General features: G+C 40.4%; 1 protein-coding gene across 3 annotated transcripts in view; it reads left to right on the plus strand.

The window, feature by feature from the left end:
- The first annotated feature begins 273 nt into the window (after positions 1-273).
- Positions 274-27,901, plus strand: part of ANO9 (anoctamin 9) — a 42,001-nt gene continuing 14,373 nt past the window's right edge. The window contains exons 1-18 of one of the 3 annotated variants that reach the window (XM_081010610.1): positions 275-562; positions 8,748-8,804; positions 12,084-12,115; positions 14,729-14,845; positions 15,622-15,773; positions 16,587-16,639; positions 17,596-17,654; positions 18,063-18,145; positions 18,604-18,738; positions 20,039-20,135; positions 20,524-20,584; positions 20,988-21,070; positions 22,449-22,553; positions 24,155-24,319; positions 24,412-24,448; positions 24,636-24,747; positions 25,263-25,320; positions 25,994-26,091. In XM_081010610.1, coding sequence (XP_080866736.1) covers positions 15,622-15,773; positions 16,587-16,639; positions 17,596-17,654; positions 18,063-18,145; positions 18,604-18,738; positions 20,039-20,135; positions 20,524-20,584; positions 20,988-21,070; positions 22,449-22,553; positions 24,155-24,319; positions 24,412-24,448; positions 24,636-24,747; positions 25,263-25,320; positions 25,994-26,091 — 1,298 coding nt within the window. In that variant the 5' untranslated portion in view covers positions 275-562; positions 8,748-8,804; positions 12,084-12,115; positions 14,729-14,845. Of the gene's footprint in view, positions 563-8,747; positions 8,805-10,970; positions 11,302-12,083; positions 12,116-14,728; positions 14,846-15,621; positions 15,774-16,586; positions 16,640-17,595; positions 17,655-18,062; positions 18,146-18,603; positions 18,739-20,038; positions 20,136-20,523; positions 20,585-20,987; positions 21,071-22,448; positions 22,554-24,154; positions 24,320-24,411; positions 24,449-24,635; positions 24,748-25,262; positions 25,321-25,993; positions 26,092-27,901 lie in introns of those variants that run through there. The other 2 variants (XM_081010608.1, XM_081010609.1) reach the window with 2 other exon arrangements.

The following is a 27,901-nucleotide window of genomic DNA, read 5'->3' on the forward strand; positions in this document are numbered from 1 at the left end:
CTATTATTATTATTATTATTATTATTATTAATATCACCACCACCCATTATACTTCAGTTCTGAAATGCTGCCTATTGAATTAGCTGGGACTTGGGTGATTCTGGTTCTCTAAACACACAAACACACGGAAGAAAACCATTGTGGCTTTTCAGCTGCCAACAGCAGTATCAGTCTGACACATCAATGGCGGGAAGTGCCTGCTTTGTCCCTCCCCAGCAACTTGTGGTGCCCAGGTAAGGCGGAGGGGGCGGAAAGGGCACGCTGGCTTCCTCCTCCTCTTTCCTGCCTGTGGCAAAACCCGACAGGCGGCTCCCTCTCATCGGGAAAGGAGAGAATCGCGGCGCAGCCAGGCAACCTCACGCGGAAGTCCGCACTCCCAGAGCCGCGGGGACTCTCTGAAACCAGAGACGGCGACACACAGGAGTGGAGAGATCTGGGGGTCCCTGCGGATTGTTCCTCTCATGCTGCGGGATCGAGCTGAGTTTTAGCAAGGAGAGATCCTCTCGTGATCTTGCTGCACGGGGGAAGGGGAGAGAAGCGCTTGCTTATTTCCACCATGCAGGTAAGGAGAAAAAGAAAAGCGCACATGCAAAGCCCCCTAGAGAGCCCGCCTTTTTCAAACTGTTCCGGTAGCTTTCATGTGGTCCAGCCGCTTCGGCTCTTGCCTTTATGAACGCTGCTGGTCTGCCCAGTCGCCCTCGAGGGAAGGAGAAAACTGGCGCGGTCCTTTCGTGCGAGGATCGAGCGAGGGCTGCCGGGAGCACCTGTAAGGTGGTGTGGCCAAGGGCGGCCGGACAGAAAAATCTCTTGCTCTACTGACTGAGCTATGTAGAAGAATTGGGTTTCCATTTGGGGACAGTTCATGGCATCTATTTTTGCAAAGTGCACTTCCCCCCCAAATTAACTTCGATACTGAAAGTATAAGGATTTATGTTTATATTGGTGTGCAGCCGGATCCTGTGAAGCAACTGCCACTCAGTTCAGGAGGGGGTCCTTACTCTCAAGTAAGTTGGTATGGCACTGTAGCCTTAACTGCAATGGATACAACAATATTTAAACAGCTACTTGTTTTGTTGTTTAGCTTAAGTAACTGATAGTTGGGTAATTTATGTTAAATATTCTTATCTAGCACTACAATAAAAGTTTCCCAAGAGTTTCATACCTCCTAAGGCAAGGGTGGTGGCATACAATCTGCTGAGCACTGGCAGAGGGGGGAAAGAAGGCTGTAGTTGGTTCTTCCTTCCTTATTATTTGTTCCACGTTCCCACCATGTACACCTCCCCCCATTTACTCTGCATCCTCTAGTGCGCATCCACTACATTCTGATGTGTGTCCCCCTCTCCCCGCATCCAGCTTCGATTTGAATTGAGAAAAAGAACAACCTAGCTGCCTTTTAAGCTGTGCGCAGCCTGTAGCACCAAAGTTTGGATGCTGATGCTGCTCCGACCACAAAATTAAGGAACCAGGAAACCACTCCAGTCCAATGATTAAAACCCATTACCTTTCCTTGGGGAACATTTTGGGAAGCATCATTCTGTGTTACAGGATGGCTAGGGCAAGAGATTACCTGTTTAGACAATGTAGTGGTTTGTGGAACTTCTTTATGCAGAAGCAATGTCTGTACCACCCTTTAAGCTTCCCCTGGACTTGTTAACTGTCCCTGTTCTACTCCTTTGAGTACTACTTGAATCCTTCCAGTTCCCAGATGACAAACACCCTGTCTGAAAATGTCCTTAAGTGCCATTAAATGTCCTTAAATAATACTTGGAGCAATTAATTAGGATAAAATTTCAGATTAACCAATAGAGGCAACTTGGATGCGGATCAAGGAGCTGCCCGTCTCTTGCTCAATATTTTCTGTTTATATTCCCAAACAGAGCAACACTGAACCCTAACTGTGTGTGATGCTTTGAATCTGGGTGATTCTCATGCACCTGAGCAGCTCTTGAGCACATTTGTATCTGAGTTACAGGGGAATATTTATTTAGTCCCAAAAAGAATATAGAGTCAGATGAAGAGCTAAGGTGATAACAAGTTTTCAATGTAGTGGGAGTCACAAAACCAATTTATCTAAACATTAATACAAACTGTTCCTAACCTACTCTGCCAACCTAAACCATTGTGGCTTCATAACCTCAGTCTTTTAGCAGCTCATCCAAGCTCAACTTGAAGTGAAATATGCACTAAGAATGTAGGAATGCCTGTAAGGGACTGGTTGGGCACCAAGCTCCCCTCCCCCCGGTCTCCCAGAACCAGAAGAGGCATAAAAGGGGGGCGAGCAAAGACAGACACACAGGCATAGTCTCAGATTGCTTAGGAAGAACCCTGAAGGGGGTGGTTAGGAAGCTGTGGAGGAGGCGGGACCTACAGTCTCAGCAACTGCTTTAAGGGGGCAAGACCTGCTGGAGAGGAGTTGCTGTGCTCATTAGGCCTGACATTCTGTGCAGGTCCTGTTTTTGCTAATAAAGAGTTAACTCCAACTAGCTTGGGTGATTTACTGCTGGCTCACTCCAGTCACTGACAGATGCTGACTACAGGCATAGACATATCATTACCCCATTCCGGATCTTTCTTACACATTAGATTTAGTAAACTTTCTTGCTCATACTTCCCAACTCTTCTGGAGGAAAACAGATTATCTAATTATGGAATATCCCTCATATTGAAAATTCATTCAAAGGCATAGTGATGCCTACGGGTTATGCATAGATAGGCATTAAAATATATGAACGTATGCCGCACTGGCCTGAATCACACATCTTGTTAACACATTGATAATGTTTTGCCAACCATTGGTTTAACTAACTGTTGGTTTGACACAAATAAGCAGGCTGTTCATGCATACAGCTCAAAAGTCCTCTCTTTGTACCTTCCCTGCCCATGGTCACACTGGGAGCAACAAGACATAAACCTTGGCTTGCCATGTTGTCTAGATCTGGGCTCATGGTTTATTTTTCTTCAGACAAATCACTACCAACAGCCAAGAGATCTCTGCTTACCACTTGTGACTTGTTTGGGGAAAACAAAGCACAAAGACAGATTTGGATGCGTCAACAAGCCAAGGACTGTGGTCTGTTGCAAAGCAGAGATTTTTAGCAATGCACTGTAGCATACTGCTTGTTCACATTAAACTATAGTTAAACATTGACTATGGTTTATTGTGATGTGCAAATACAGCCTCTATTGTCTCTCAATACAGCAGAATGAAGCTACATGTCACCTGGCTCCTTTATTTTTGGCTCATGCTTGGGTAGTATGCACAAGCATTCTCATCCATCCTGCCTCACATATTTGTCTCAATGAAGTGTATGAAACTGGCTGAACCGAAACAAGAGATAGGACAACATCATTAGTGGATTTTTACAACTCTACCCTTCTCTTTGGTTGTGAAGGTTTTCTAGTTGGAAAAAAACACCTGAATTACTGGGTTAGTGAAATGCTCAGGAGGATTTAACAACCTCTTATTGTGTAACAAAATTTTCCTTAAAATTCTTTTTTAAATTATTTTTGAGCAGAGCATTTCTGCTCTGAAAAACACAGGACCTGAATTAGGGACCAGAGCAGATCTTGAACACCTGCTGCTTACCATAAAAATGCTATGCTAATTGGCCCTGTATGATGGAAGAAACTAGAAAACAAATCAGTAGAAATCTATATTTTGAAACACCCAGTGCAGTTATTAATTGGTAACAATAATTTTTTTTGACCCCCCAAATGTTAGATTTCTACCATACTTACTTGCTTTTGCAAGGCTGTCAGATCCTCAGTACTTGGGCTGGTTCTGATAATGGAGAGCCTGCATATAATCAGAAGCAACAACAGAGGAGACATCCAGGATAGAGTTTGTAGCCCAATTTAGAAAATAAAACCAACGTTACTACACAGTGAAGTAAGCTACACGTCACACTATGCTATAATTACTGTGTGAGAGATACTAAACACATCAAGTGTCATTTGCATAAGTACGCAGACAGGTGTTTCTTTACTGAAAGTAAAATGTTGTTGCTATGATATCAGTTCCTTGGAAGTTATCAGTATGCATCTAGTGAGCCAGACATGTTCTTCTGGTTTTAGTATTGTCAGCTGAATGGTTGGTTTCACAGTTGGGCAACACTCAAGATTCTAATCAGTGTTTGAAAATCCACACAGAGTTATGATGTCTACTAAGAAGGAAGTAACTAGAGATATGTACGGTATGTTTGTGTTGTTTCTGCATGTATCCAAATGCTGTAGTGTCGAATGCTGCTGTTCCAACCACTTCATTCCATTCCCCCTCCACCTGCAACGATCAGTCTACGTTCTATGTCCATTCTATATCTTCATTAGCCTGCATTTTGGGAGTGGGGTTCATCCCTTAGAGTTTTTTCCTTAAGGTGTTTTTTTGTGTGTGTACTTGGTTATACCTTGAAATTTCCCCAAGCCTGCTGATATTTCCTAGTGTGTCATTTTGTCTACATAAGGCCAGGCACTTGGAGAATGAATTCACTTTATATATGATACGATGCTATGCTGACTATGTTACTTTTGTTACAACTTACCGTAACAAGGAATATGGGGTTCTGGCATTCATCAGAACTGGGAGGGGTGGCTAACACCCCAGAGGACAGGATCACACTTCAAAACGACTTTGACAGATTAGAGAACTGGGCAAAAACAAACAAGATGAATTTTAACAGGGAGAAATGTAAAGTATTGCACTTGGGCAAAAAAAACGAGAGGCACAAATACAAGATGGGTGACACCTGGCTTGAGAGCAGTACATGTGAAAAGGATCTAGGAGTCTTGGTTGACCACAAACTTGACATGAGCCAACAGTGTGACACGGCAGCTAAAAAAGCCAATGCAATTCTGGGCTGCATCAATAGGAGTATAGCATCTAGATCAAGGGAAGTAATAGTGCCACTGTATTCTGCTCTGGTCAGACCTCACCTGGAGTACTGTGTCCAGTTCTGGGCACCACAGTTCAAGAAGGACACTGACAAACTGGAACGTGTCCAGAGGAGGGCAACCAAAATGGTCAAAGGCCTGGAAACGATGCCTCATGAGGAACAGCTAAGGGAGCTGGGCATGTTTAGCCTGGAGAAGAGGAGGTTAAGGGGTGATATGATAGCCATGTTCAAATATATAAAAGGATGTCACATAGAGGAGGGAGAAAGGTTGTTTTCTGCTGCTCCAGAGAAGCGGACACGGAGCAATGGATCCAAACTACAAGAAAGAAGATTCCACCTAAACATTAGGAAGTAAGAGCTGTTTGACAGTGGAATTTGCTGCCAAGGAGTGTGGTGGAGTCTCCTTCTTTGGAGGTCTTTAAGCAGAGGCTTGACAACCATATGTCAGGAGTGCTCTGATGGTGTTTCCTGCTTGGCAGGGGGTTGGACTCGATGGCCCTTGTGGTCTCTTCCAACTCTATGATTCTATGATTCTATGATCAGGCCTGCTTCAATATATAAGCAGTGAGCTGAGCCATGGACTTTGTTGGAGCAATTCCTGCTGTTCCTGGAAGCTCCCACAGGTGTGACAGAACCTAACAGTACTCACTTAGGTAACATAACTATGCCTGAGCTATAACATTTCAAACTTGCATGCTTGAATGGTCCCTCCCCCCTCCCCCATACACATAAGATCTCTCAATTTTTCTGTGTAGGTGTGTTGGGGAGTATAGGGCAGAAAACCATGTGAGTGTGAAGATGTAAAACCAGACACAGGCTCACTAACAGTGAGAATGAAGCCTGTGAGAATGAGGCCATCTTCCTCCCAGCTGCCGGTCTCTGCCCCATTAACCTTTCCCAATAGTGTGGTGGTTCTCAGTCTGGCCAGAATGAAGACAGTGGGAATACACACTTGTTCATGTAAGCAAATAATATGCAAATAAAAACTATCAAGAAGCTTTTGACAATGTTTAATGTCCATCACCAAAAAAGTTGCATAAGTGGGATAAAAAGACTGATCCTCTTACAGATCGGTGACTGGTTAAAGAAAAGGAAGCAGAGAGAGGAATAAATGAACCAGAGTTTATTCTAACATGCAACTAGACACATTTTGTGCAGTGTCAAAAATATTTGTGCAGTGTGAAGTAAGTGTTTTGTGCAATTGGGCATATGAGATTTAATAAGGAACTAGGTTGTTTTTTAAAAAAGGAAACGGACGAGAAAATGAACTTTTAAGTTGAAAGGATGCACAAAAGAACTGAAGTGACTGAACAAACATAGGAGTAAAAAGAAAGCAGTGTAAGCAAATTTTACTCTCTGTCCCCCTCTAAACATCCTTATGGCACAAGCTTTGTGCTTTTCTTGTTCAGCAAGCAATAAGCTTTCCAAAGGTGAAGAGGTGTGATTTAGTGTTCAGCAGCCAGTGGCCAAAAGTTGCCTCCAGCAGCTACAGTTCTTCACAGGCCTTGAAGTGGCTCCTTCCTGCCCAGCTCTTCAGTAGAACTTAGGCCTGATAGCCCAGGTAGCACAGACCCCCTGACTCTCCTTTTAGCTCTTTGTGCAGGCTCCTTAATCCTTCCTTCTCCAACATTTCTGTTTTCTTTTCTCAATTAAAACAGCAGCTGTGGCCTAGGACAAGTCTCTGGGTCATACAACAGTTCCCAGGACTCCTGGAGCTTTGTTTCCATTTGCCTGTGTTAAGTTTTGTCCTCCACCTATCCCAGAGAACAAATCCTTGAAGAAGACACATATCCCATGACTATACTTCTAGAAAGTTTGGTTCTATAGAAAGCAACACCTCAGAGCGACTTCAGATTGAGAACTGCTAGGCCAAACAGACTGTGAGGGTTTGCAGATTGAACTGGGTAGGCCAAGGAGTAGAAAGCCTCAGACAAGTTGAAGGAAAAGCAGTGTAGTAAATGATACATGGGTTTGAGGCAACAACACAGTTTTGGAGAACTATTTTGTGAAGAGCCTCTGTTCATCCTTAGCATATCATAACAGTAAATATAAACATATTTTATAACTTATTTTACAGGATAGTCATTTTGTAACAGAGGGAAAATACTAAAAATTGTAATCTGGGGTGGGGGCTTAGATTCATATTGCAAGCAAAGGGAGTGTCAGTAATGTACTCAGCTATAGGCTAGTTCTAACCGAGGGTTTATTTATTAAATAAAATTGTATGTTTTATTTGTATAAGTAAAATATTTATTGTTAATTTTATTTATTAAATGTGTATACCAACCTATACCCACAGGTTACAACATAAAAATGCAATATGAAAATAAAAAATACATAATAATAATAATAAAAACAACCCAATAACCCCACTCTCCCTAGTTATAATTGAGGGGGACATCCCCTTACTCCTCTATTCTTTTCAAAGCACCTCTATTTTGCTTGTACCCTGTCTTTCTTATTTCTTCAAATTTCCCATCTTTTCTTCCTTCCTGTCTCTTTCTCTGTCAGTTCTTGTTTTATCTTCCCTCTTTCATGTTTCTTTCAGTTAAAAAAAAGTTCAAAGGCAAGCAGTGTGCTGACTGCTTGTGCAGTAGGAGAAGCTTAGAATAAACCCAGAAATGGACAGTTCTCACAATGGAGGAATGTAAGAATTGCCCCTCATTGGTACTGCAATGAAGCGAAGCTAGCTGTGCCCCCATTAGGCTTAAGTCTGGCTGATGGACATCTGTACAGATTTAATTGCTTACAAGTAGTTTTTGCAATACTTAACTTGTGTTCTTTATAACGTTCAACAAGTAAGGGGCAGGATTCAGTCCTCATCCCCCCAGGCAGACAAGAAATGCTAAAGAGAACCAGATTCGTTTCGCTAGTTAAAATGAACTTTTGTTTCGCTGGTTAAAATGAACTTTTATAGAACATAGTTTATACTCTGATAACGGATACTCTGATAATGTAGGATAGTGAATAAGTACAGTATCACCTTCACTTGGTTAATCTGTAACTTTATTAACCTGCAACTCTGAACCCAATTTAGCTCAGATCCTGAAAACGGTAACTTTATGGCAATGCTATATTTGTCTGGGGCAAATAAATGCATCAAACTATTGTTGTCAATAGATAATGTAGGAAAAATTAATCACCTTAGTTTTTTGTTTCTTGGATTTCTGCCTCAGCATGCATTCATTTCAAGCCTTATCTTTACAAAGGCAGTGATCAATACGGTAAAGGTAAAGGTAAAGGTACCCCTGACCATTAGGTCCAGCCGTGGATGACTCTGGGGTTGCGGCGCTCATCTCACTCTATAGGCTGAGGGAGCCGGCATTTGTCCGCAGACAGCTTCCGGGTCATGTGGCCAGCATGACTAAGCCGCTTCTGGCAAACCAGAGCAGCAAACGGAAATGCTGTTTACCTTCCCGCCGGAGCGGTACCCATTTGTCTGCTTGTACTTTGACGTGCTTTCGAACTGCTAGGTGGGCAGGAGCCACCAAGCCCTAGACTCTGTGGTTTAGAGCACAGGGTCACCCGCATCCCACTACACTGTACCTGTCTCCAATCATATTCTTCTTATGATACTTATGCTTTGACACTTATTTCGTATTAGAATTATCAACACTTTGTTGGTTTTGCTCCTGCACCTTTAACAGCAACCTTCTGTCTAAATACTTAACAGGTGAAACTGCTTGTAGTTAGCTGTTTAACTTAGCAATGCAGCAATTACATTTTCAGGAGCAAGGCCAGCAAAAAAAGTTGACAATGTTTAGGAATTATGGGAAAACAAAGATTTGATAAGTGCAACAACATTTTGTGGTCATAAAAGAAAAGCTATCTTTTAACTTTTAAAATCTCTTTCTCTAGGATGAAATTGCGCTGATGCCTTTATCTCCCTTTGAAGACCACGAGGCTCTAAGCTCAGTAAGTTATAGACCTTCATTTCAAGCGGAAGCCTTTTAAAGCCCAGATTGAAGTTCCTTAATTTTTATTTCCCCCCCAAAATGGAGATCCAGAACAAGGCCTATTCATCCTAATCTTAAATATTGCTCAGAGGTCAGGCATGCTGGCTAGGAATAATGGGAGTTGGGAGGCAATCAAACTTCATCTGGAGGGCTAGAGGTTTTTCACCTCAGTCCTAAACTAATAATACTGGTTACTAATTTATTCTTTTATATATTTTCTGCCAGAGAGGTGCTGGGATGGGGGAATGAGTGCCATTTGCTGATTTGCCTCAGACAACAAAATGTCTTGGGTCAGTCCTGATTGTTACCAAATTGCCCCTCCTTTTAAAAAGGAAAAAAAAGAGGTGGAAATTTTATGTGTTGAGCAGAATTAATGATGTTAAGTTCGCTGATTTTAGGAGATGGTACCTAAAATCCTTTACCTTAGCCAAGCCTGCCAATTCAGTAGAAGGGTGAACAGGATATATGAAAATACTTGGGTATTCTCAGCCCCTTGGCATCTATCCTGATTTGGTACTGTGTATCTGTTAGAATAGTGTTTGAGATGTCAGTTATTTGCTCCACAATCATTTTTACATGGATCAAATATCAGAAAGATGTTTATTTAAAAAATTACTTTTAAAACTGAATCCATAGGGAATGGATGGTTGTGATTTATTGGTAGAGGGGTGAAGTAGTATGGGAATACTATAGTTGAAATTTCACACCTGTTTTATTCCTTTTTCTCAGTAACCCTAACTTTTTCTTACTCATTGCAAACTTGGTTGTCTAAGAGGGCGGTGAAATGGTTACCTAAAAACAAAATAGGGGTTTCTGCATACTCTGAGGACTCCCCAGGTATGTAAAAGCTGCAAATGGAAAGGAGACCCCCTTCTTCCTAGTGAGGTCTACACACAAGCAAAGCCCTTGGGACCGTTATACTGGGACAAATATCTGACAGCTGTTGCAATACATTGGAACTGTAGAGAGAGAGAAAAATGTAAAATAGTGACCTTCCCAAAAACTTTGGAAAATTTGATAGATGTAAAGCTCAATATGGCCACCACCAAATAGTAATGTTTTAAAAACATTTTCCCTTGCAGAAGTCTGATCATTGAATACTTGTTTTGAATGTCTACAGATTGTTGTACATATGTTTTAATTAGCACTGTCAATATAAAGTGGTCCTGAACAAATTTCTTCCAATGCATCCAAGCTGGTATACAATTTTAAAATGCTAAAAACAAATAGAAGTTATTAAGTACTGAACAGCAGAGTTCTCTCAGATTGTTGATGGTCTCTTCAGAATCTATCAGAAGGCAGGACTCTCTGGCCTAGACTTCTGCCTTCCCTCATGGTACTTTTAGGATTGTAATTAGTATGTAAAGTAAATTGCAAAAGAAATTATTCTGACATAGAACCATAGAATTGTAGAGTTGGAAGGGACCTCAGATGTCATCTAGTCCAGCACCCTGCAATGCAGGAATCTCAAATAAAGCATACATGACAGATGGCCATCCAACTTATGCTTAGAAACCTCTAGAAAAGAGAGTCCAGCACCTCCCGTGGGAGATTGTTCCAAATGTCAAACAGCTCTTACGGTCAGAAAGTTCTTACTGAAGTTTAGTTGGAATCTCCTTTCTTGTAATTAGAATCCATTGAGTCCTCACCTCCAGAGCAGCATTCAGCAAATTCTCTTTATAGCTTGCATGAAAAACGAATGTAACTGGAAGCAAAATGAAATTTCTGATACTATCAATGCACTGTATATACAGTTAATTATGACTGTAAGTTGATTGTGACTTATAACATTTCAACTATACAATGGATTTTCATCAAACCAGAAAGGCAGCACTTCTGCAATTTTCCTGAATTTTTGATAGATGCTAAACTGGCAAAACTGAAAACTGGAGATATGTTACGAGTGCACAAAAAACATTAAATCATCTGGATTTTATAATGATTAGAATGTCAGTATATTATTACCTGCTGCAGTGATTGTGTAAGAGAACTTGGAATTCCACAGCAGTCTGAACACCAGCAACATATGGAACTTTAATGGCAATGTATCCTCCTTCATGAAGGTAGGTTCCTGTGCATTTGCATTTGGAAATCATTACGCTTATATCTTGAGGCAGCCAGAAATTCTTCTCTCAGGTTTCAACTGCATGCCTCATGATAATAAACTTCCCATTGATGGTTGTTTCATATGTGCAATATCTTGATTGGAGAATTGCTTTCATAACAAAATATGATGAAAATTCTCTTAAAGAACTTTTCCTTCATAGTTTCTTTCTTCTGATTTCCTCCAACTTTATTTCCTGCATCATTAGTGATTACTACCAAATCTCGGGCTTGAGAGTTCTGGGACCTGCACTGTAAGAAGGATGTAGGACAAATTGAAATAGCTCAGAGGATGGCAGTGAAGATGGCTGGGTATGGAAAACACGCTCTATGAGGAAAGCTTGAAGAACTTGGTATGTTTAGCTTTGAAAAAGGAGACTAAGGGCAGACATTCTTCAAAGGACTATTGCATGCAAGAGGTCAAAAATCCTTGTTATCTGCTGTCCCAGAGGGTAGAACTAGGTCAGATGATCAGGTGTGGCTGAAGTGGTGCCCTCCAGATGTTAAGAGTAGCATCTCTTAAAATTGGCCATACTGAGTGGGATTGATGGAAGTTGTAGTCCCAGGTCTCAGGTTCAATCCCCAGCATCTTCAGGTAGGGCTAGTATAAACTCCTACTTAAAACCCTGGAGAGCTGCTGCCAGTCAGTGAAGACAATATTGTCCCTATGGAATTTTTCACAGAAAGTCTACACAACGAGAGCTATAAGAGAGTCAAAGGTTTTACAAAGAGAATATAACAACTGGATATATTTGTTGATTTGCCCCTGAAGTTCTTAGCTGTTTGTGGCTATTATTTTTAAAGATCAGAAGAATATTCCTTTCTGGTTTGATGGAAATGATTATGCATTAACATAATTATAAGATGTTTAACTTTCATATTTTTATTTTATGTAACGTGCTGATACTGTTAGAAATCCATATTGCTTTGAATTAAGTTAAAGAATCTTTTAAACATGATGTTCAGGTTTCTTTTTCACTGTAACAAAATTTCTTCTGAAATTTGTTCTGGGCTGTTTTACGTATTAACAATACTATCTATGTACAATAATCTGTTTAAGAGGCATAGAAGTCTCACTGGATGTTTTGCGTTGACTGAAAATGATTCCTTGTCTAAAGATATTACCCCTATTTAGACTCAAATGCATCTTCATCAGACTTCTGCAAGGTAAACTATGTTAAAATTATTATTTGGTGGTGGCCATATTGAATTCTCACTTTTAATTTTCCTTGAATTTTTGAGAGGGTCACCCTTGTCCAATTTATTTGCCACCTTTCTGTGATGTTAAAACAGCTGTCAGTGCTCTCACCCTGTAAATTTATCATGGAATTATATTTTGCCTATTCTAATAGGACTAGAAAGATAGAAACAGCTTTTAAGCCTTGTGAGTGATGAAATTGGGAGAGGGGAAGGGGAAAGGGAGACTGACAGTTGGGAGACAGTTGTTTATAGCTTGAAATGGCAGTTGGTATGACAACTACAGAACATATGTTAGCTTTGTGTGAGAAATGAGTTACTAGCATGAAAAATAAAGTATAGGGACATAGCAATACAAGATAGATAGTAGGAAGAAGAAAAAATGAGACTGTAGAAGAAAAGTTCAGCATCCTGGCCACTTTTTTCCAGTAACTTCACGGGAAAAGAAAACTAAGTGGAAGAAGAGAGAGACAGAGAGACAGAAGAGAACATACAAGATTTTGGAGGCATAAAATTGAACATGCTCATGTGTGAATGAAGGTGCACTCAGTACATAGGTGTCAATTGCCCAAATATCTGAGGTGTAAGAAAAATGCTGATCATGATTACACAATATTTTCAGTTTTGTCACAAATATTGTATCAAATCTCTCAACGTGAGCTCACTCACTTACAAAATCACCAGTATAATGATACTTTTCTTCTTTGTAGCTGTAGGAATCCGTTTTAAAATTCTACCTAGCCATAAATTATATTATTTATGAATACAGGGTATAGTATATCATCAACATTTACAGTAAAAAATAAGTCCTATTTAATTTAGAGTCTAAATTAGTTGGATGGAATGCAACAAAAAGGCAGGTCCAATTTTTTATATATATATAAACCACATGGATTGTTGTTAGCCGCCCTGAGCCCGGCTTCGGCTGGGGAGGGCGGGATATAAATAAAATTTATTATTATTATTATTATTATTATTATTATTATCATTGAAGCAACAGCAAATCAACTCCTCTCTTAACCTTTCTTTCTTCTTAAAAATACACTGCTTAATAATAATGCTTAATGTAATAAAAATCTCTTAAAGCAATAAAAACCCCTTATTAAGCCCCAGTCACAGATCAAATGCTTTCTGAGAAGTATGGAGGGCTTAGATTATGTTACACAGAGACTGAGAACTAACACCACTTTTGTCTCTCCTGTTTATTCCCAGGAATACTTAGACAACATTTTTAAAGCATACCTATAATATGTTTGACATGTGCACGTGAAAATGCAATGTAGGTTTGGAATAAATGTATTCCAGTGTGGTGTAGTGGTTAAGAGCGGTAGTCTCGTAAGTCTGGGGAACCAGGTTCGCGTCTCCGCTCCTCCACATGCAGCTGCTGGGTGACCTTGGGCCAGTCACACTTCTTTGAAGTCTCTCAGCCCCACTCACCTCACAGAGTGTTTGTTGTGGGGGAGGAAGGGAAAGGAGAATGTTAGCCGCTTTGAGACTCCTTAAAGGGAGTGAAAGGCGGGATATCAAATCCAAACTCTTCTTCTTCTTCTTCTATATTTCTAAATACATGTATTAAATTTAAGTACACTTGCTAAGTAGATAGATAAAATCTTTACTTGCATCAGCCATAAGCCATAGCAAAGAAATAAAATACATACAGTATATCGCTAGATGGTTGGCTATACAAAATACATTCTAAGAATTTACAACTATATAAATAAAAGAGTTAATAACTGTCCTTGACCACAAATAAAACATATGGATGAATGGGCTTTCTTAACAGGCATTAAGCGGGTTAGTCATTTGGTAGATCTTATTCTGATTGCCTCAGCTAAATCTTTTGCCATGTTTGCTGTCACCTGGTAATCTTGGTCTGCAAGAAGGAAGGACACTGTAGCAGTAAATGAATGAGCTTGTATAGATAATAGGAGAGGGGTAATAACTTCATATGCAGATTTTTATAAAGAGAACAAGCTAGCAGTACATATACTACTGATTCAATGCTGCCGTCTCCGCTTGGACATAATCATTTCTCAAGCGGAATTCGATGGAAACGACTTTCAAGTACGACTGGTGGCAGTACGTTAAATCTTGCATAAGTGCAAGCACGTCTGTGTTTTAAAACTATTAAGCTTTGCAGATAGGATGGGGATGTGTGGAGAAGACTGGGGCAGGGGGAATCGTACCGAGGACATGTTTTTTTTTCTTATGGTGGCTAAATTATCCTGTTGCTCAGTAGATGGGGCTTGTTCCTGACAGCTCCCTGCCAAGTATATGCTTGGTGGCAAACAGTAGTTTGCTGATGCAAGATGTGCAAAGCAACTCTCACTACTGGATCTAAGTAGTTCTTGTGGGGAGTTGTAGTTTTCTCCCATGGCAGAGATTAACGGAAGTGTGACTGCAGGACAGGAGGACTGTCATGTATGTGAGATGAGTATGTTAGATGGAAAGTACGCTAATGGGGAAGGTGATCTTTCAGTGCCTACTGGAAGGGAAATATTTACAGATCATGTATATATGTGGGAGTGAGAAACTTTTGCATCATTCTACGAGTTGATACAATTTGTTATTTTCTTTGACTAGTTTCCAACCAAATGGGATTTTGTCCTAGTTTGTGATGATCACAGCCTCAACAGCGAGAAAGATAAGAAGAAGAAAAGTTTCCTGGACGAACTGTACGGGAAAGGGTTCATTATCAAGGTGAGACTTACATTTTCCCAAGCACAAGGCAGCACCATGTTCTTGAAAACCTTTCTAGCTATGGAACCGATGCCAGCATTTGAGGGTCTTTCCTGGCAAGAGACCTGTAGCCCTACCCTGCTGAGGATAGAATTAATGCCGGGAGAACAGGGCTCACTTTCTCTGTTTGGAGCAAGCAGTTTGGATTCAAACCACTGAATCTCTGCAGAGATTGTCTGCAGAGGAAAAAATACTATGTTTCCTCTTTCCCCAAATGGAGCATTTCCTCCTGTGCAGAGGAAGTGGTTTGAAGTCAAACAGAGGGACAGAATCATAGAAATGTATAGCTGGAAGGGGCGCTGGTGGTCATCTAGTCCATCCACCTGCAGTGCAGTACTCTTTTGCTCAACGTGGGGCTCGGACCCATGACTGAGATTAAGAGTCTCATGCTGTACCCCGTATACTGGTACTTTGTTTGGAGGAAAATGTTTGGATTAAAACTGCTTCCTCCAAATGGACATTTTTTTCTCCCTCTGGAGGCATCTGCTGAGGGAAAAATGTTCTGCTTTGACAAGGCAGTTTGATACAAACAGCTTCCTCCAAATGATTACAGCAAGCCCCTTCAGCTCTGGGAGTGTGCCTTGAAGTCAGCTGTTTGATGCTGAACCACCTCTTCAAATGAGACCCATGTACTGAATTGATCAAGCAGCAACTGGAAAATACCCGTCCAGTCCCTCTCACAGTCCATGATGCATTATTCCTTCCACTTTATTCTCCCTATTCTCTCTATTGCTTAGATGATTAAAGATGAAAAGCTCTTTTATGGAGTTCACGCCCCAAGTGTAATGTTCAGAAAGTACCAGTGGCTTCTGAAGAATATTGACACCGATTCAGAAGTAATATCTGGAGTGCAGGAAGAGGACTATTGGGAATTGATGAGTACAACAAGGTAAAAAATATCCCCTAACCCCACTCTCTAGTACTGTACATGTGTCAGCTGCTATGCACAGGTAAAGGAACTTTAGGCCTAGGGGCCAGTGCTTTTTATTAGGGCATTGGGCATCCTCAGTCTGTGCCCCTCCCCACTATGCATCCTCCAGTGTTTTTGCTTGGCTAGTGTGTGCTCTTGAACTGTGATGATGCTTCTTGCTGGCCTAGATGGAGTTGTGTGTACACTCTTGCATGGCTAGAATGTAGCCTGCTGTATAAAGGTAAGAGTTGCACTTGTTGCTCTACCCATTTTTGTCTCTGCCAACCTTCCACTGCCCCTGAAGATTCTCCATGAGATAACACAGCCCTTCGGTTGAAAAAGTTTACCTACTCCAGCACTAGCCAAAGCCCATTTTGAAACATTCCAGTTGAAAGGAGCTGTTCCCCACATGGTTACAATTACTTTTTCCATATCACTGTGTGTAAACATTCAGGAAGAAACATTCAGGTTTGTGTCCGCATGGAGAATACTGTGCCAATTGTAGGCTTTTATCTGAAACCTTATAGTCAAGGATTAGGGGCTGAAAGTGATAGTGGTTGATAACCACTTAAGTATGAAGCATCCTGTCCATGCTAGTGCTACATATTATTCTTTCCACTGCGTGTGCTGGACAAATTAGAGTTGCTGCCTTTTTAAAGGACCTTTACTTTTAAGAACTGCATTATCAGGCATAAGTTTCTTTCCTGACATGGATAGGGATAGCTGCACTTCCTTTTTGCTGTCCATTGGTAAATTTAGTCTGTTCTTGCTATTCTCAATTCTGTGTTTTAGAATACGTATTGTCAGCTTTATCCTGCAGAACATAAAGATTCAAAGCACCAAAGGTATGGGAAGATTTTTCTCTTTGTTTATATGATACAATCAATGTATTTTCCCCTCCACATTGCTGTATCCATTCTACAAGTAAAATTAAGACCATAAGTGCTGTTTACTACACAATCTTGCATTTGTATACATACAATCATTTTTGCATGAGTATTATTTAAGCAATCATCTGGCTGCTAATCAACCTGTGATGAGCTGAGAGTACACACACACACACACACACAAAGATTTAACTAGCAAAAATATTATTACGCCAGTTTTCACTTACAGCTCAGTGCTTGCTTTGCAACAGACCTGTGTTGGTATAATCAGTTGGCCATAGTGTGATGCTTTTACCTGTGAAACCCTGGTCTAAATTCCCACTCAGAACTACCCAAAAAATATTTTACAATCTAAAGCCTGGGTGCAAAAAGTACCTACATTTAAATGGCAAGATATATGCTATTAATATTTATTAAATTTATATATCACCTTGCACATGAAGATCACAGGGTGGTTTACAGTATAAAAGCACACAATACAGAACATAACAACAACAATAATAATAATCAATAGCCCCCAGCACATTTTAAAGTCTATAGATTGTTTAATCAGCCCCAAGACCTGGGTGAAGAGGAATGTTTTTGCCCAGTGCCAATTGAGCCTCCCTGGGGAGAGCATTCCACAAATGGGGAGCCACTGCAGAGAAGGCCCATTCTCATGATGCCACCCTGTGGTCACATTGAGAACACAGGTTGAGGAGACAGACAGCTTTCTAGGTACCTGAAACAGCTGCAACCTGTGTTAAAAAGACTGTGTTCCTGTTCAGACGTATAAGTGATTGGCTTTTGCTGCTTCATTTCAAGATAACCATAAATACTTGAGTGTCCAGCCCTGGTTTATAGGTTCAGAAGTATGTTGTAAAAACTGTCTTTTTTGTCTTTGTCGTCCTCTTGTTTCTGCCCTGCACTGTTAGAGAACCTTCATGATCTGATAAAGAAGAAAGTCTTTGAAACAGCATTTCCTTTACATGAGGTGAGAAAATTTGAAGGCCAAGCTAGACTTAACATTAATTATATGAATGCAATTAATGTGCATGTTTTAAAAAAAATGTAAATCATAGGAGCAGGGGAAACAACAGCAGAATCATGGGGTGGAGAGATTTTAATCCTTTCTTCCCAGACTTTGTCTCAGTGAAATTCTCCCCTGACTAAACTAAATATATCCAAAAATAAATCAAATAGTTAAACATAATCAACAAAGAAGAGCATAATCCTAGGAGATATATTAGCATTTCTGTTCAGTATTGAACTCTGTGATCATTGACTAGTCTGGTTAAGGTTGATGGGAGTTGTAGTCCAAAAAAATCAGGAGGACACCAGGTCAGGGAAAATTTATATAATCTGTCAAGAGATCTAATACATATAACCATATTAAATTCAGAGGGAGAATCTGGGTGCATTTCTGAAGATGAATTGGGCCCGATGGAGAGACATCCTCTATAGACAGCCAATTAAACAAATCAGGTAAGGGAAAATAATGCAAAACTCCTCACCCTATTAATGGTAGGGAAGATGTTCTGAAGTGCAGAAACCACTATTAGAAAGGTCTCATCACATTAATCCATCTAGTAAATTTGAACTTGATGTACAAGAGGGGAATTGAACTGGAATAATATTTAATCCCTCCCTCCCTACTCTCACCCCACCCCCACTGGAAGAAGTTACTGGGTGTTAGAATCATTTGCAATAAATGTGGAAGGATGGTAGCAAGTACCTGATAAACTGGCTGATCTTTGTAGAGGCAGCTAATGCCTTCCACATGTCGCTGGACTACATCTCTGACTATTGGCCATGCTTGCTAGGACTGATGGGAGTTGGAGTCCAACAACATTTGGAGATCTACAGGTTCCCCGCCCCTAGTTACATTAAGGCAAGTATTGCTCTTTTGATAATAGCATCAAGCTTTTGTGTTTGCTTTCCAGGACATATTTTGGAGAAAAAGTTGCCCTTTATTTTGCCTGGTTGGGCTGGTATACTTGCATCTTGTTCGTGGCTGCTGTGCCAGGCATTATCCTTGCCATATATGGGTTAATCAGCTTCAATTCGAGTCAGATCAGGTGAGTAAACTTTATGAGAAAACAAGCTTTGCATATGGAAGCTGGTGAGCTATGTGCAAGCCACCTGTGTGCACAAATGTTCATGAGTCTTTGCATGCCTTTGTAAAAGAATGTATGCACCTCAGAGAGTGTAAGCAGGCCCATGCAAGCTTGTCTGAAGCCCAGGGCCAGCTCAGCTGTCTGAGGCCTGGGACAAGTGTACCCGGCTTCCCCCCTCCCACCGCATGGGCCTGCGTGTAAGCACTGATAGAATAATATATAATTTTGCATCATACACTTTGGCCTGTCTGTGGCTGCTACTTGCGAGATTATGGCAGGATTGTTTTGGCAAATGACAATGTAACAACCTTGCTGAAGATAAGCAGCAATTACCAATGGCAGGATCTGAGGCCACCTGGGAATACATATATTCCATCTTGATTCCACCATGAAAGAAAGGCAGAATATAAATGTGATAGAGTCAAACAACAACAACATGTAGCTGCAGTCCTCATTTGCTTTGGTTGTAATATCATATTGGACTAAGACAGGCTGCTGCATAATTCAAAGTGCTGGTGCTAACCTATAAAGCCTTACACGGCTCAGGACCTCAGTACCTTAAGGACTGCCTCTCCCCATGCAAACCAACCCAGACCCTGCGTTTATAATCTGAGGCCCTTCTCTATGTCCCCGCTTCCTTAGAGGTTCAGAGGGTGACAACATGATAAGGGACATTTTCTGTGGTGGCTCCCCATCTGTGGAATGTTCTCCACAGTGAGGCTTGCCTGGCACCATTATTACATGTCTTTAGGCACTAGGCGAAAACATTCCTCTTTATCCAGGCCTTCAGCCATTAAATTACCTATGGCCTGTTTAAGGTGCTGATGGGTACTGTTGTTATGATGATTTTATTATTATGCTTAGTATTTTATGCTCTGTATTATGTTTTTATTATTATGCTGTGTAAATTATGTTCATAATGTTGTACATCACCCTAGGATTTTTGGATAAAGGGTGGTATATAAATCAAATAAAGAAGTGAATAAATAAAATAAGATTAATAATTGTTGCCTTAGTATTGACCTGCTACACATCCAAGAACATGGCATTGATCACTGTGATTACTATCTGTAATGGAAATTGTGGGTGTTATAATTGGGGATAACAAATTGGCTTGTATCTCCTCACCTGTTCTGATAGGATGTGGGCAAAGAAGACTGTCTGTTAGTTCTGTGTACTGCTCTGCCTTTGCCCTGTTGTTAAGTTGGATAAACATTGGGCAAATCACTCTCTATATCCTCTGCTACCCTTCCTGATTTAGCAAGGAAATCTGTGCAGCCAATACTACTATGATGTGTCCACTCTGTGACCAGAAGTGCCCTTTTTGGCCATTGTCAGAAACTTGCACATATGCCCAGGTAAGATTAACCTACAAAATGTTATTTGTCTCTTGTTGTGGAGTCCTCTAACGTTGCCCACTACTAAGGATGTAAAAGATTCACTGTTGATTATGATTGCTTTGTGAAGATTAAGAAGAATCTCTCAGAGAGTACACAGAGATATTAGAGACTTTGTCTCCTTTGCCAATCTAGATATTCCCTGTACTTGTGCCTGAATGGTAGTGAACACCCCACTTTTATTCCTTATACACCTCTCATTATGTCCCAATTTTTCAATGGGTACAGCTTTTCAGCAGAAAGTTGTTGTTTCAAACACAGTTTTCCTCAGCACACCTAGTGACTTCTTTTTTTGCCGTTAGGACTCTCCCTGCAACAGTGACTCTTACTTCTTTCCTTTACAATTTAGGTCACCCACTTGCTTGACAATGAAGGGACAGTTCTCTTTGCAATATTCATGGCTGTCTGGGGTAAGCTTTAGCATAGGTTGATCTAGAACCTGTTCTAACTTTTATGACAAACCCCATTCTTAAAATGTATGCAATATTCAACACAGATGTGGCTAAAGCGTATTTTTGCATCTAAGAATGAAATGTAACTCTAGAAAACACATAAATGTTAGTTGATATAATATAGATCCTTCGGGGTCCTTCTGAGATTAATTTCATCATGACTCATACTCTGAAAGGCCCTTTGTTTAGATCTTCTCTTTGGAATTGCTGGATTTATTTCAAGCTATCTTTCTCTTATTTCCTGCACACTATAAAGCTGACTGGCCTATAGTTGAGTGGAGGGACCCCTGTAAGAAGACAGACAGGATGATTTTGTTATCCTGTATATATTCAATTCTGTGTTTTGATTCTAAATTTATAGCCACTGTATTCTTGGAGTTGTGGAAGAGAAGGAGAGCTGAAGTTGTCAGTAACTGGAAGTTGTATCTGTGGGATGAAGAAGAGGTAAGGTTAACTCTTTCATACAGCCATCTTTATATATATGTTCACTGTGGCAGTCCTACTCTTGTTCTGAACAGGAAGAAATGTATTTACTGCTGCCCATGGGTGTGAGGAAAATCTCTTCAGGTTTGGGTCCTGCCCTTTGGACTTGATATGATTTCAAGGGTCATGATCTTCACCTGCAGGGCATCAGTACCTTTTGTTATATCAGCAACCAATTCTTGGTGGCACTGGCTTGAGCCCAACTTTCCAATCATTTTGCCATTGCACTTTGGCTCCTGGGAGACCTCTGCTCTGCATCATCACCAAGAAATCATGCCTGAAGCCTTCCAGCATCTTCATCTTCACAAAATAGCATTTCTACCATAGATATATCTTTAGGGAGCCACTGTGGAGTCTGGATATCTAGTTTGGGAACAACTGACTGGAGAGCTCTTAAACAATTCTGCCTGCTTGGCAGGGGGTTGGACTCGATGGCCCTTGTGGTCTCTTCCAACTCTATGATTCTATGACTCTATGATTCTATGAATTCTGGGCTAGACTCAGTATTAGACAATGGTTTGTCACTGATGTCAAGGAGACTACTTTAAAAATAAATAAATTGTTAACAGGGGCCATGCTGACCCATGTTGGGAGTGTAGATTTTGGCAAAGTTTCTTAAAAATAGCTCAAAAACTTTTTAAAAAGTGCAAACAAATGCTCAACAACTTTTGTTTCCGGATTTTCACTTTTTGAAATATGGCAACCCTAACTTGGGTATATCTCAGTTTTGACAGAAAAAGTTTCCCAGTAAACGCTGCAGATAATTTGGCACAGGTGGCTAAAATAGTTTCAAATCCAGGTCAGAAGGGATACAAAAGTCCTAAAGAGTCATAATTCTGCCAGGGGATCTCAGTAGTAGCTGGAGTATTTCCCTCCTCAACTTGTTCAGAGGTTGGGGTTGAGGTTATTTTAGCCATTTTGTGAGGCGTCTTGCAAACAGGCAAGGTCAGGGCCAAACGTGGCAGTAGTGGCAATCTGACTTCACATTGTTGTTAGATATTGTGGTTAGGTATTGTGTTTGTTTTTTAAACCTACAAAATGCCAGTGTGAAGGAGGAAACATTGTCTTCACTTTAATTCTGGTTTCAGTCATCATCATCTCATTGGATGCAGACGTCATCACAGTCAAATTGAAATAAGGGCAATGGTTTCTCTCTCCATACTAGCATCTTGCACCCAGCATCAGCAGCAAATGTGATTGTTGTTGCTGCCAGAATCACAAAACAGGTGAGCCGTGAGGGATGGTGTTCATGAAATATTTTAACCCATGGCTCCTCTTATGAGCCAAAGAAGTTATGAATTCTAAGGACCTGTCAGTGTGGCTGTATTTCTGTTTCTAGGAGGAACTGGCTATGGAACTCATCAATAACCCAGAAACGGCTTCCCCACTGCACCAGCATTCTTACATCCGCAGCACTGTTGTACTCATCTTAGTTGGGCTTATGGTATGTGGTTACTATTTTTGTAGTGCACTTCTGGTATGCATTTTAAATGTTGGTTTGTGTATGGTGCATTGTTAAGCCACCCTACAGCACAAGGGGCAAAATTCTTGAGTTGAGATTGGAAAATTTCATTTGCAGGAAAGCGGATATTTCAGAAGACTTCTTGTGCTTTTTTATTTCATGTCTCTTTATAATGCAGCATAGCAAGCATCACATATGTTCTTTTCCTAGTGTTTTACAAGACGTGGGAATAAAGTTTTGACAAATACCTCCAGAATGAGTATATAATCTGAGCAGAAATCAGATGGTTAAATACTGTGTAGCTTTCCCATTGAAGAGCAATCAACAGTATCATTCTTAGCAGATTAATTAGGGAAGGGGAACCTTTGATGTTGCATAGCTACACCTCCCATCATCTGTAGCCATTGGTTCTGCTTGCTAGGGAACTGTAGTTCAGAAATATCTGGAGGGCCAAAGGTTCCCAACACCTAGTTTAAAGCTTCAAAAAATTGTTTTTCTAAAAAGTCAGGATCTTGTGCTGCATCTCCAAAACTTGATGCAGGGTCAGGACAATGCCAGGTGCCTGCTTTTAAAATGTGGTGCTTTGCTATCTTTCCGGTGGAAGAAAGCCCCTAGCAGAATTTAATTCCCATCCTCAAGCAGTTTAGTGAAGCATAGGTTTATAGACTATTAAACATTATTTATTGCATTCAGCTGCATTTAGCAGCTGACTGCCTTTTTCAGTAAGTAGACCACAGACTGCAAAGGAAGTTTAAAATGGTTTATGTGCAGTTTCTTGATCACCAACATGCATTTTCTTCATGCAGCAACAATAAAATAATGCAAGTATAACGCAGACACATGTCTGCGACCTAAGTTAAGGCACAGCAAGCAAAGAGGGGGAGAGAGAGAGAGAGAGAGAGAGAGAGAGAGAGAGAGAGAGAGGAACAGGAACAGGTTTCCTGTTAGGTGTGGCCTAACTGAGTCTATTCTAGCAATAAGAACTCTGTGGTCCTTAACCCCATCATATATTAACTAGAAAATAGGCATTGTTAGGTTTGACTGAATCTTCCACAAAACTGACCAGTGTGCTTTGGCATGACAGGTACTCCTGCCGTGCTAGGAGCGCCACTTGCCATGTCCATCCCTTATCAGGCTTAGCTTAGACAAGTCCCTCTGGTTTGTGTCATGTTAGGTCAGGGGATTACTTTGAATTGTTCCTTTCTTAGGTTGCCTTTGTCTTTGTTCATCTGTTGTCTGCTTGTTCTGTCTCTGGCTTGGATGCATCAGAACTGGAGAAAGAGACAAAGGTGGAATTTACACACATATGAAAAACGCTGTGAAAATGCTTAAAAAAAAGTTTTGGAAAATGTATTGAATTTGCCATAGCTCACCATTGCCATCTAGTGTCACATTTGTATATTGCACTTTACAACACACTTAAAACGTAAACGTCTAAAGACTCAGGAGCTGGCAGTGGCAATCATTTTGATGCCATGTGATCCTGCCTGCCCTAGAGCAGTGGGGGCATTAACCTGTTGTTTACTGCCTCCTGCACAGCCCCAGCTGCTTTATAATTCTAACAATACATTCTTGCCTTATAGATCTGCGTGATTATTGGTATTGCCCATGCACTTGTCATCTATAGGGTCGTGGTGACAGTCATCTTTACTCAGTCTGACTCAGAATTTTTCCGAGAACGAGCCAGTACCATGGCAGTGATGACAGGGGCTGTGTTGCATTATTTAACTATCATCATAATGAGCAAGGTACGGAGCAAACAGTGATATTTTCCAGCAATCTGTCTTGCAGTTGTTTTCTGGTGTATCATATTGCTTTGTTTGCCTCTTGTCTGCTGTAGGTGAACAGACATGTAGCGCTGTACCTCTGTGATATGGGTAAGAAAATATCCATGATATATATACATTATTTCATCTATATGAAATATGTTCAACTTGATAAGTAAAAGGTTGCCCTATCATGAATGCATTTTGTGACTTGGTGCATAGAATAAGGCATACATAAAAATAAGAATGGGATGTCAGGTGCCACAGCTAAATTTGGTGTCCATTATCTTATTTCCAGAGAAACCAAGAACATTCACTGAGCGTGAGAAAAACTTCACCGTCAAACTCTTCACCTTCCAGTTCTTCACCCACTTCTCTTCCGTGATCTACGTTGCTTTCTTCCTTGGGAGGTAAACGCAAATAGCAAAGAATGGAGAGTTCAGTGTAGCCCACTGGTGAGGGTGTTAAATTTGGATCAGGTGACTTGGATTTGAATTAAATCTTTACCACTTTCTTCCTGCTTCAGATGTGCAGCTATAAAAAGGGAACAATGGTGGTTTTCTTTCCATAGTTTGTGTGAGGGCTAATAGGGCATTTTATTTATTTTAAAATTGCTATATGAATCATGCTGCGAGAAGGGGGATACAGAGGCAATGTGTTAGTCCTGCATTTTTGCTTACTGTAGTGCATCTCTGACAAAACTGAAGGCCTGTGTTCTAAAAACAGAGTGTTTATCCGTAACTCTAACAGCCACCCTTGCTCTCTGTCATTCTTACTACTTTCGTTTCTGTTGGTTGAGATGCTGCTTTTTAGCTCTACTGCATCTTCATTACTCATTGTGACTATTATCTTCCAAATTGTGTGGTTATCAAAACTATAAATAGCATTAGGAACTGACTGTATCTCAATTGTACTTTCTTGTTAGGATTAATGGTCGTCCAGGGGACTATGTACGTGTGGGCGGCAAGTGGAGACTGGAAGAAGTAAGTTCCTTTGTTGCAATGATGTCTTCCCCTACCTCCCCACCTGGTGTCCTGTTCATTAAAATAATTGCCCAGGCCTTCTCTTTCATCTTCCCCAAATATTTTCTAATCCATCTTCCTAGGAATCCCCAGGTTGAAGACAGTTTAAAAATGTAATGACTAATAAGTTTGTGGGGCATTATTATATTCAGTGCAAGCAGACCACCATTCTGGTTCTCATAGCTCACACTTACTTCATTCTGTTTGCATCCAGAGATTACTATACTATATGAATTTATTATTATTATTATTATTATTATTATTATTATTATTTAATTTATTGTCTGCCCTTTACCCCAAAGTCCCAGGGCAAGTTACAACCATTTAAAATACAACCTCAAAAAGTTTTTAAAAGTCTTATCATTACAAAAAATACATCCAAAAAAATGGTAGCAAGCATGTGTGAGCTCAATATACATATAGAGAGGTATGAATCTGAGATACATGAAAGGAATAGGGGAAATTCCCTAGAGCTTTGCATTACTGTTGATGCATTGCATCACATTACAATGATGCAGGCATGCAGCCTTTCCTGGCAGTTGCTCTGTGAGAATTTTTAAACTGCAAGTACCTAAAAATGACTTTGGAATCAGTGACCTTCAGAGGCAAACTATCTTTCTCTTGTTCTTTCCAGTGCCACCCCAGCGGCTGCCTTGTAGATCTCTTCATCCAGATGGCTGTAATCATGACATTAAAGCAAACACTGAGTAACTTTGTGGAGTTCATGTTGCCGTAAGTCAGCATAGTTAGCATGATCTGGTCCTTGGGGTTAGATCCAGGACCTCTTTTCCCCTGGAGCATCACAGACTGCCACAGCTGGAGTGAGAATATAGTATGGGGTTGGCTTGTGTGCCAGTATAACAATTTTGTGGGAAATATTTGGTGAATTGTGTTTTGCCCTTGTGGAAAGTCAGAGCTTGATGCACTTGGGACTAGGGAGCAGTTCTGTTTCTTCAGATCAGGTTGGCTAATGGCTTGGTGTGTTGGGAATTCTGTTCTCTGGCAAGATGTGGCCTGGCTTTTGTCTGAATCATCTAATTTAGGACAGGGAAATGGTGAAGAATCCTTTTCAGTCCAAAGATCACATTCTCTTACGGACAATCTTTAGGGGGCCACATGCAAGTAGTGTGAAGGGGCTATAGAAGCAAAAGTGGTAGAGCAGCGGATGTGACTCTTGAGTGGAATATAACCTGTGTGATGCTAAGAGTCACAGGTTTCTACACCCACCTACATAAGCACTTGAAGAGGGTGTGGAGCAGGACTAGAGAAGGGTGTGACCTGTCTGTGGCTTGGGGAGAGGCCTAAGAGGCCATATCGGCACTATACATTTAAAGCTGTTTCATACCACTTTATTTATTTTAATTTTTTTATTTACACTTTTCAGGTTTATACATTTCACTGATTTTACAATCATTTTGACATTTCAAAGCTTGACTTCCTTCCCCCTCTTTCTGCAGTTCCTTAAATTTGTTTTTAATATCTTCTGCATATTTGCTCATTTATTCATCTTCTTTAAATATGTACTCTTATGAAAATGCAGGCTATTACAATAATCCTACCAATGTTCTTATTTGTTTACAATTAATCTGTAAATATTCAATAAACCATTCCCATTCTTTTGTTAAAAGTTTGTTATCTTGATTTCTTATTCTTCCGTTAAGTTTTGCCATTTCTGCATATTCCATAAGTTTTTGTATCCATTCTTCCTTTGCTGGAACTTCTGCTTATTTCCATTTTGGGGCAAGTAACATTCTTGCTGCTGTAGTAGCATACATGAATAAGTTTCTGTACAGTTTAGGTAGTTCTGTCCCTATAATTCCCAAAAGAAAGGCTTCTGTTTTTTTTTTTTACAAATGTTATTTTAAACATCCTTTTCATTTCATTATATATCATTTCCCAGTAAGCTTTAACCTTACTACAAGACCACTACATATGATAAAAAGAACCTTCTTTCTTTTTACATTTCCAACACTTATTTAATTTAGATTTATACATTTTTGCCAATTTACTCGGTGTTAGATACCATTGGTATATCATTTTCATATAATTTTCTCTTTGACCATGTTTCATACCACTTTAAACAGTCATGTCTTCCCCCAAAGAATCCTGGGAAGTGTAGTTTAAGGATGCTAAGAGTTGTTAAGAGATTCTTATCCCCTTCAAAGAGCTGCAATTTCCAGAACTGCTTACCAAACAGTCCCTCTTCCCAGGGAACTATGCTTACCATGCTGGAAACAGGAATTTTTCACTCAGTCATGTACTTAGGGGAATTAAGAAGTAGGAACAGGATACAGGACCAGTGTAAGGCAGGGTGGAGTGTGGCCAAGACTCGCCTATGAAGACTTGGGGAATATTTCCATATGCAACATTGTTTGTTGCACTGACTTTGGGCAATATGTATCAATAAGTTGAAGACCCAGGGCAGTTTGCCCCTTGTTGTAAAGGGAGCTCCAGCATGGACTACATTATTGTCCTCTTATAGTTCTTTGACAGCTTACAGATCTTGTACTTAGAAACTTGTTTTATCTCGCTTACACTTGTG

This window comes from Podarcis pityusensis, assembly GCF_964106645.2.
Source record: "Podarcis pityusensis genome assembly, chromosome: 1".
NCBI lineage: Eukaryota > Metazoa > Chordata > Lepidosauria > Squamata > Lacertidae > Podarcis > Podarcis pityusensis.